Raw genomic sequence first — 10,685 nt, forward strand, 5'->3', positions numbered from 1 at the left:
TTTTGAGACAGGGTTTCCCAGGCCGGGCTTGAACTTGTGATCCTTCTACTTCAGCCTCCCAAGTGCTGGGATTCTAGGCGCACACCACAGCCTCTTGTCTGGAGCTCTGCATGTGTGTTCTGAGATCTTGTCAGGCGTCCTTTCCCAGCCAGTTTTAGCCACGCCCTACCTTTTGTCTCATTTCCCCCGAGAAACACGTATCATACTTCTCTATAGGGTGCTGAGGGAGTGGAGGTCTCTATCTTCTACAGCTTCTTCCAGCTGGAAGGGGCTACAGACCCTACCTGCTGGAGATTATGTGCGCTCCATCCACCTTAGGGTGTCATGGCTCACTGGCTGGATTGAAGAGAAACTGTTAGAAGACCACAAGAAAAGAGTTAGTGACCGTTTGGCTGCTTGTTTCATGGGAGAAAGAAAGTAAGTTTTCTGTTTTCTTGGGGATGTAGAGCCCAAATATGAGGAGCAGGTCAGATTTTCATGCTCCTTGTAGAGAACAAAGTATGGCAAAGAGGGAGATTAGATAAATTATTGAGAGCCTGAGAACCATAGCCTTAGCAATATTACCCACACAAAGGGTCTAAGTAAAAAATAGGAGCCTCAATACAGGTGGTCATTTAAGCCATGCTAAGCTAGGGTGATAAGTAACTCTACTTATCTGCACTGGAGTCTTGCTTTCTGAAGAGGAGACTTAGGTCTTCCAGTCAGTCTCAGAAATAGCTTTCTCCTTAGTCCTGTGAAAATTCTGGTGACCATTTCTCATGTAGGATTTTTATAGGTTGTCACTATGTCCCTTGAAGAAGGACCGGAATGTTTCTCAGGAACTAGAAATAAAGCTAGGGCTTTGAGGGCTTGTAGGGCTGCCCTGGTTGCCTCCCAATCAACGTTTTGATTTCTCAAGGAGGCTTTAGACATGCAGAAATTATCTGAACAGCTTTTCATCACTGTAAGGGGCTTTTAAAAGTACATTAAAAAAAGTTTTATTGAAATATCATTCGTATACTACAAAATCCATGCTTTGAGGTGTTTAGTTTAGTGGTTTTTAACATAATCACTAGGTTGTGCAGCATCTACCACTATTTAATTTTAGGACATATTTATCACCCTTCAAAGACCCCCCCCCATATGCTTCAGCAGCCAAAGCTTCTTCTCCCTCTACTACAACCCAGCAAACTCCACATCTACTCTCTATTTCTGTGGCTTAGCATATTCAGAGCATTTCATATAAATTTCTTTCTGAGGACTGCTTTAGCTGCAACCCACAGGTTTTGGTATGTTGTAATTTCATTTTCACTCATCTGAAATAATTTTCTAATTGCCATTTTCATTTCTTCTTTGACTCTTCTTTCATTTCTTCTTGTGTTAATTTCTACATATTTGTGAATTTCCCAGACATCTTTTATTATTACTTTCTAGTTTAAGTCCATTATATTTAAAGTATGTACTTTCCATTATTTAATCCATTTAAATGTACTGAAACTTGTGTTATGATTTAGCATCTGATCCATAATGGAGAGTGTTCTGTGGGCACTTGAGTAGATGTTGCCTTCTGCTGTCCTTGGGTAGAGTATTCTACAGATGTATGCTTGTTTGTAGTGTTCTTCAAGTCTTCTATTGTTGATCTTCTGTCCATTTCTATTATTGAAGGCAAGGTACTGAAATCTTCAATGAATATGGTTGAATTGTCTATTTTTCCTTTAAATTTCATCAGCTTTAGTTTTTTTTTTTTTCTCTTTTTGGCAGTATAAAATTGGATCTTGTTTTTAAAAATCCACTCTGCTAATCATTGTCGTTTTCTTTTCTTTCTTTTGTAGTGCTGGGAATGGAACCTAGGGCTTTGTGCATGCTAAGTAAAGGCTCTACCACTGAACCACACCCTTAACCCACTCACTGCCTTTTGTATGCTTAATCTGCTTATGCTTAATGTAACTGGTGGTAACATAGCAATTACATCTGCCATTTTGCTATTTTCCTTATCTCATGATTTTTATTCTTTTATTATGCAATTCTTGCCTTTTGTGATATCTATATTGTTTAGTGTACATCTTAAATCCCTTGTTGATGGTTTTACCGATGTTATTTTGAGTTATTTTTAGCAGTCACTCTCAGGATTACATTATCTTAGTACAGTGTACTTCAGGTTAATACCAACTTGATTTAAATTATATATAAAAGCTTTGCTATAGTGTAGCTATTTGTTCCTTCTGCCTTTGTTTTTTTATAGTCATACAAGTTACATCTTTATATGTAATAAATCCATCAACACATTTTGATAATTACTAGCTCATTCAGTTTTCTTTTGAAATAAACCAGACACAAAAACAAAAGTATTGTATGATCTCACTTATATATACAATCAAGATAAAGGGAGAGAAGGAGGGAAGGAGGCAAGGAGTGAAGGACAGAAGGAAGGAAGGAAGGAAGGAAGGAAGGAAGGAAGGGAGGAAGGAAGGAAAAATGTAGCGGTGCAAAATGAAACATTGGTTACCAGGGGGATTGAAAGAATGGAGGAACTAGGGAGATGCCGGTGAAAGGATACAAAGGAGCGTGATATGTGGGATTAACAAATCTAGAGATCTAATGACAAAATGAAGATGATAATTAATAATAGCTTACTATATTGGGAGTAAGTACATTTTAACCACTCTCATCATTAAGACCATAGGTATTAATTTGCCTCACTATAGTAACAATCTTATTATCTATATGTATCCCATAACATCATGCTTTAAAACTGAAATATACACATTACAATTTTGTTTGTTTGTTTGTTTTTGTTCTGGTACCAGGAATCAAACTCATGACCTTGTGCTTGCCAGGCAGGCGCTTTGCCACTGAGCTAAAGCCCCAGCCCCTACACATTACAATTTGATTTGAGATCATTAACTTTATTTTTTTGCTTTGAAACACTTTTTTCCCCATTTGTGTATTTCTTTCTTTTCTATTAGTACATGTTTGCAATACATAATGACTGCATTTCTTCTATGGAGTTGGTGCATATACATACACATCTTAATTCTTTTTTCCCCCCCTTTCCTCCCCTCACATTGTCTCTCAATCTCCTTCCCATTTAACATCTATCTCACTACTTTCTATTATTTATCTTTTATTTTGCTCTTTATTTATAATTTGGGTTGCTCATAAGAAAAACTATGGGATATTTAAGCTTGTGAGTCTGATTTATTTTGCATAACATTATGGTCTCAAGGTGCATCCATTTTCCTACAAATGACTCAAGTATATCTTTATGGCAGAGTAGTGCTCCATTGTGTGTTAATAAAAAAAGAAGAAAATAGTTACAAAATTAAGTTTATATAATCTCTGGAATTTTCTTATGAATTTATTTTTACTACTTTTTTAGTGTAAGTTTGACTTGCTGTCTAGTGTCTTTTCATTTTTCTATGAAGGATTCTCTTTAGTATTTCTTGTAGATCTATTAGCCGTGAAATCTGCTTTTCTGGGATTATCTTAATTTCTCCTTCATTTCTGATAATGATCATTCTGAATGAAAAGGATAATGTTGCTTGATTTCTTTAAATGCTTTCATTGGATAACTCTCCTAGCCTTTGCTGAGGGGCATGATCTCAATGCTCTGCCTGACAAATTAGGGCTCTACTTTGGTTTTCACTTGCTGCTTGCACAAACCCTCAAAATCAGCCAGAGATGAGAGATTGCAGAGATTAGGGCCTTCTCTGGTCTTTTTGGGGAATATCTCCACAACAGGCCTAATCCTCGGCGTGTGCCTGGCCTTCTAGAATCCCAGGAATATGTGTTAGAGTTTTTCGTAGCTCCCTGCAGACAGCTAATTCTGTAGCTTTTCCTCGTAAGGTTTTTTTTTAATTATTATTTTATTTTGTCTTTTTCAGACAGGGTCTCACTATGCATTTCAGGCTGGCCTTGTGCTACTTTGTAGCCCAGCCTAGTCTTGAACTCACAATGATCCTACAGTGCTGGGATTATATGCGTGTGCCACCATGCCCAGCCTCATAAGGTTTTAAGAAGTTTTATTTGCCCCAGAGCTTGCCCCAGCCTCAGGCAGCTGCAATTTTTAAACAATTGCAACTTAACTAATGCCCCTTGAAAATATCGTTCACAGTGAGTATGTTTTGAGTCAAGTCAAATGAAAAAGAATCCTGCAAGGAAGACCTTCCAGACTAGTGCATGCCTGTGTTCCCCCCACCCAGGAGGTTGAGGCAGGACAATCCCTGTGAGTTCGAGGCCAGCCTGGGTTATGAAGTAAATTCAAGGCCAGCCTGAACTGCATAGCAAAACTGCATGTCTGAAAGAGACAGAAAAACAAACAAACAAAAACTTCCAGGGAGCTACCAAAGAGGTTAAATAGTGTCAGTTCTCTGGGAATGAACTCCCAACAGTGTCCTACAGTGGCACCTAGGTTGCTGTTTTTCACAGATGTTGGAAGCAGCTTGTTTTCAAGACTGCCGTGGAGCTGGAGAAAGGAACAAAACAGGACAAATTAAGTAAAAGTAACCAAAGATTTTAGTATTCTTACAAGATTCAGCTAGCTGAATAAACATTTTTAAGATTGCTACAAGCTTTGGATCATTTCTAGAGTTTTGAAAAAGTTGATTTTGCCAATGGTATTGCACTTACGGAAGAACAAATTTTTAGTCTTATTCTACATTTCTGGAAGTCTAGTCAAAGACATTTTCAACTATGTTCAATTTTCACTTTACTCAAGTACTACTTGAAAATTAAACCCCTTCAGAGATGCAACTGCATTGTCTGGATTCAATGTTTTTTTTATTTTAAAGAGAATAAAAGAACAATAAAAAATGATACAGAATTTCAAAACAAGATGATAGGAAATTAACAATACTTATATTGCATATTGTTATCTTTCAAGTAGTTGTTTAGATTACCAGATGTAGGCATACAACATTGATCTAACAATTAAGCATTAATTTTCAGTAAACCAATAGAAATTAGTAGTATAATTATCTAGCTATCTTACGTGTGTGTATATATATGTATTCTTCCCCTTCCTTCTTTCTTTTCTCCTTTCCTCCACCCCAGTTGTTCTTTCCTTTTGAGCAGTTTCTTTCCCTTCCACAATATCTATTCTACCTTTCAGATTTTCTTTTATCTTCAGTTTCTTACACTAGGGAGACGATACAATGTTTACACATGTGAGTCTGATTTACTTCACTTATGAGTATGGTCTAGAGTTGCATCCACGTACCTATAAAAGCCTCAAGTTTATCTTTCTTTATAACTGAGTAATACTGCATTGTATAAAAATACTGCACCTTTTTTATACATTCCTCAGTTGAGGGGCATTTGGGTCATTCCCAAAATTTATCTATGACAAATTGTGCTGCTATAAACACGGGTACACATATATCGCTGTGCTATGATGTTTTCAATTCTGCAAAAATACCAAGAAGGGGAATAGCTGAGTTGAATGGGACCTCTAATCCTACTTTTTTGAGGAATCTGCACACTGGTTTCCACTGTCTGTATTCAATTTTACTAGTATTTGTTGCACTTGTTTCCTTAGCTTTGTACAGTAAGTCCCCAACATACTAATGAGAACAGAGAACATTTGTAAGTCAGATTCATTCATAAGTCCAACAAAGTGAGTCTTATACACATCTTACATAACTATACAATGTGTATTGCTCTGTGCTTCCCAGCAGTCCCCTCCATGTCACCACTGCTTTTCCTCTTGCTTCTGGACATCCTGGGCTCTGATTGAACACTGTACTACTGTATAATATTGCACTGTACAGTAAGCATACAGCAGCACAACTGTGACAATATCCAGCAGACACATGAGCTACTTTTGCAATTTGTTCACATCTACAAATGTTTATAATGTGAGGTTTGTTTGCATCTGTGAAAGTTCGCAATTCAAATGTTTGTAAGTCAGGGACTTACTGTCCTTCCTACTCATTCATTAATTATACAATTAACTTCTGTTTATTAGTTCAGAGCAAGGGTGCCAAATCCTGCTGTGTCCAGGATATTTTTGTATAGATAGTTGCCTGATGTAAAAATGCTTTTTGTTTCTTTAAAGAGTTGCAAAAAAAAAAAACAAAACCCAAACAAATGAAGAGTATGTGATAAATACCATATATGACCACCAAACAGAGCCTAAATTACTTAATAACATTTTACAGAAAAAATTGCTAAACTCTGACTTATAATGAAGGGTTGATGGCAGGACGGTGAGACATGAGTGTATTTGCTATAGCTGTCTTTGTTGTTAAGCACCCAGTATTTCATTGAGAGTTCCAGAGTCTCAGAGCCGGAAGAGATCTTACAGATAATTTATCTAAAGTTTATATTTTACTGATTAAAAAAAATAAAAGTTAAAGACTTTTTCAGTATCATGGAACTAATTGGCCAGGTTTAAATCCTCAGATTTCTGAATATATTTCAGTCATCTTTCCTTTCTAAGTTGCCTAAGTGTTTTTCAGTCCTAGTCCTATCTCTCTCAGCAAAAAGACATTCCTAGCGTTAGATAAGTAAGTCCTACTTTCTACTCTTCTTTAGTTTCATTTATTCCTTTACCTCAGGTAGAAGCTGTGTTCTTCAATATTCTGGACAGTCCACAAATGGAGTTCATTTTTTCTCATTATACTAAAGGAAGGAATCCCTTAAAGATAACAATATATAATATAACAACCACTGTTAATTCTTATCATTTTGTTTGAAACCCTGTATCATTTTTACTGTTTATTCTTTGTTTTGTTTTTGTCTATGTTGTTGTTATTTTAATATTTTTTATTCTCTTTATAATTAAAAATACCCATATAGTTGATTCTAATTTTTTGTCTTTGATATCTTGCTGATAACATGTATAAACAGTAGATTTCAAATTGTGCTGCTTTTAAGGGTGAGGAGAAAGATAGAACTGAGTGACTCTCCAAGTATTTCACCTTTGGTTCAACTACAAAAACTACAGTTTTCTCATGAAGTGGGCTTCTAAGCAAGATTTCATTTGAATAGAGGACTTAAAAAGAGGAGATAGAGTGTGATAGAGTGTGTGTGTGTGTGTGTGAGAGAGAGAGAGAGAGAGAGAGAGACAGAGAGACAGAGAGAGACAGAGAGACAGAGACAGAGACAGACAGAGAGAGAGAGAGAGAGAGAGAGAGATTCAACATCAACCTTTATGTAGACCATGGATGAGGACTACCAGGAACCATAAAGATTTCCAAATGAATCTCAGGGAACAGTGAGAGGAGCAGATACCATATCATTCTATCTCCTAGAGATATAGATAAGGCCTGAGACTGTCATAGAGGTAGGAATCCCAGTTTCTTGTGAGAAATTAAAACATCAGGAAATAGGCTGGAAGTGGGTAGATACAATACATATTCTCAGCTACCACTTACTGAGAACTTGACAGTTTTGAGAGCCTTAAAAACATCCACATATGTATTCACAATTGACTGACAAGGGAATACATGTCAGTCAGTGGAGGAAAGAAAGACTTTTCACTAAATGATGCTTGGACAATTGGATATCATAGGTAAAACAAAACAGCAAATGAAAACATTGATTAAAATCTCTTATCATATGCAATAATTAACTAAAAAGTTTAAATTTAAAATATTTAGAAAAGAAACATAGGAGAAAATCTACATAACTTTGGCTAGGCAATGAGATGTAAAAAAAAATTTATTATTTTAAAAATAAAAGAAGGAAAACATTAAAAAACAGACAACCATTTACAAAATAGCAAAAGAACAATACAAACAATACAGAATTACAAACAAAGCAGTAGGAAATTAACAGTGCTTGTTGTATTACATATTGAAATTTATACACAAAAGCACAAGACACACACACACACACACACACACATGCAAACAGATAAATTGGACCTTACCCAATAAAAATCTTTTGCCTTGCTAAACTACATATAAAAGGTACAAAAAGACAAGCTATGTAGTTTTCGAGCAAATATTTGCAGCCCACATATCTAACTAAAGATAATAGTGTGTAATATAACAGCCATTGTTAATTTCCTATCATCTTGTTTTGGAATTCTGTATCATTTTTATTGATTTTGTGTGGTTTTGTTTTTATTATTTTGTTTTTGTTCTTTTCTCTTTAAAATAAAAATTAAAGAATATAAAAATAGCCTTCAAAACTCAACAGCAAGGAAAAAATATGATCAGGAAATAAACAAAAGTCATGAGGAAATTTTTCACTGAGGAAGAAATATAGATGTCATTTAGATACATGAAAAGATGTTTTAACATCATTAGTCACCAGAGAAATATAAATGAAAATCGCAGTTAGAAATCACCACAGATCTAGAAGAATGGTTAAAGAGTAGTGAAATGCCAAAGACTAGTGAGGATATAGAAGTACTGAATCATTAATATTTTGCTAATAAGAATGGAAGTGGTACAGCTATTCTGAGAAGCAATATGACAGTCCTAACAAAAGTAGACATGCATGTGAAACACCCTATATTCATTCTCTGCCATCAAAAAGCAAAAACTAAGTTGTCATATGCAATCATCATATGACTCAGTAATTATACTCTTGGTCATTTATCTTGAAAGAAATGAACATTTACATTCACACAAAAACCTATATATGGATATTTATAGCAGTTTGACTTGTACTAGTCCAGAATGGGAAGTATCCCACATGTGCTTCAGTGGGTGAATGGTTAAGCAAGTTGTGGTACATTCACACCATGGAATACTATTTAGCAAACAAAAGAGCAAACTTGACATGTGCATCAACTTGGATGAAGTTTCAGGGAATTATGGTGTATAAAAAAGGCCAATCCCAAAATGTTACACAGTGTGAGATTCCATTTATAGAATATTCTTAAAATGCCAAGATTATAGAGATAGGAAGCATATTATTTGTTGCCATGGCTTAGGCATGGTGGAACGATGGTTGTAGTTATACAAGGTTGTAGTTATAAACAAGGGAGCCTTGTGATAAGGATATAGCTTTATATCTTGACTGTGATGGTGGGCACACAAATATGCATGTGACAATATTGCACAGAACTCTACATGCACAAATGAATGCATGAAAAATTGCAAGATGATAGTATTGGGAAAAATTGAGTGAATGTTAGTTATCCTAGTACCTGGGTGTCTACCTATACATGTTTCAATTTCCTGTGAATTGATCGCTATTTCAAAATCAAAAATGGAGAAAGACCAATAGAAGACGAAAACAGCTTTTCTAGAGCTCAAGGAGTCAAGAAAAGGAAAGTTAACTTTGTTTCTTCTCTTCTTATAGGATCTGTACCTGCCTCTGTCCTTGGATGACTCAGACTCACTTGGTGATTCCATGTGAAGGGGGAGAGAGAATATTCTGTCCAGAGTGCAAATCCAAGCCTACCACAACAGTAGGCTACTTTTGCTCAAGTGTCCAACAGGGCTATTGGTGCTTTCAAAATTTTATTTGTTGTTATTTTTATTTTTCAAAACACACTGTACTATGTTGGATTTATTTTCCTGTGATTTCTCCTCTGGGCCACTGATCCACAGTTACCAATTATGAGAGATAGATTGATAACCGTCCTTGTAGTATCTTTCCAGGGATGCAAAATGTGCTAGTCCATAACCTTTCTACTGAATAATTATAACACCTTCATTGTCTTATACTTTGCTCATACACTACAGCCTTCCTTCTGTATAGAGCTGTTTACCTGGATAGCACTTAAAATGTTTGTATGAGGAAAAAAGAAAAACTCATTGGCAGACCCAAGAGTGACAAACACAAGTGCCCCTTGTCTCTGAAACATAAGAATGCTGGAAGATTTCAGGAGGATGGCATGGTAGCTCCCCAACCTTGCTAGTCACTTCTGATTGAGTCCTAATTTGTTGGCTAGTGCCAACTCTGGCTGTCAAAGGGGAGAAACACCAGCAACTTATGACACCAGATACTTAGGACCACGGTGCAGGGTTAGCTAAACGAGGTGAGGCAGAATTGGGAAATGCAGATATTTCAGTAGAGTTTGTAAAGCACAGTGAATTCCTGGTCAACCTCTCCACTAAGGCAATTTTGGAATCAATAAGCAATTGATGAGTCTGGGATAAAGGATGTCACATACCTGATTCCTCTAGGAGGCTTTCTAACATAGCAAGTTATTATATGAACTTTATGGTGTCTATCTATCTCTGTTCTATTGAATGCCTTGTAAACAGCCAATACTGAAAACACTGTGAGAATTTGTTTTCAGGTCTGACACCTTTCAGTCGCTTTTTATAGCAAGAAACCAATATCCTTTTTATATAAACTCATATCTGTATTTCAGGAGCACACTCTTCAGGCTCCTTTTTTATAAACTGGTGATTTTTCCTTTGTCTAAAAAACACATGCAGAAAATTTACCAAAAAAATACAGAAGAATAACGTAGTTTAGAAATCATGCTGTCACTGCCAAACAAACCTCCAGGAGAAAATAAAGCAAATAGCAGAGAGGCCAATTCAATAGAATCAGTCTTTTGATAGCTTTTTAACAGTTATGCTTACATTAATAATTTCAGTGTGGACCAGACATTTTTATTATATTTTAAATGAAATGTTATGACATATTTTAAGCAACTCTTTTTATCTATAATCCTAATATTTCATACTGAAGATGCAGAATCCTTTCACTAGTCTTTAACATTAGAAAGGGTTTCTCTTTATTAAGGACTGATCATTTGAAATAGTTCTCAGTCTTTGAGGTACAGGTTCATA

The 10,685-nt window shown here is 35.8% G+C and overlaps 1 protein-coding gene across 2 annotated transcripts in view; it reads left to right on the forward strand.

Moving 5' to 3' along the window:
• Window positions 1-10,299, forward strand: part of Dcx (doublecortin) — a 114,749-nt gene extending 104,450 nt beyond the window's left edge. For both annotated transcript variants that reach the window (XM_005404644.2, XM_005404645.2), the window contains exon 7: window positions 9,238-10,299. In XM_005404644.2, coding sequence (XP_005404701.1) covers window positions 9,238-9,294 — 57 coding nt within the window. In that variant the 3' untranslated portion in view covers window positions 9,295-10,299. The remainder of the gene's footprint in view (window positions 1-9,237) is intronic.
• The last annotated feature ends 386 nt before the right edge of the window (window positions 10,300-10,685 follow it).

Source organism: Chinchilla lanigera, unplaced genomic scaffold, assembly GCF_000276665.1.
Source record: "Chinchilla lanigera isolate Chin_1 unplaced genomic scaffold, ChiLan1.0 scaffold00089, whole genome shotgun sequence".
Classification (NCBI taxonomy): Eukaryota; Metazoa; Chordata; class Mammalia; order Rodentia; family Chinchillidae; genus Chinchilla; species Chinchilla lanigera.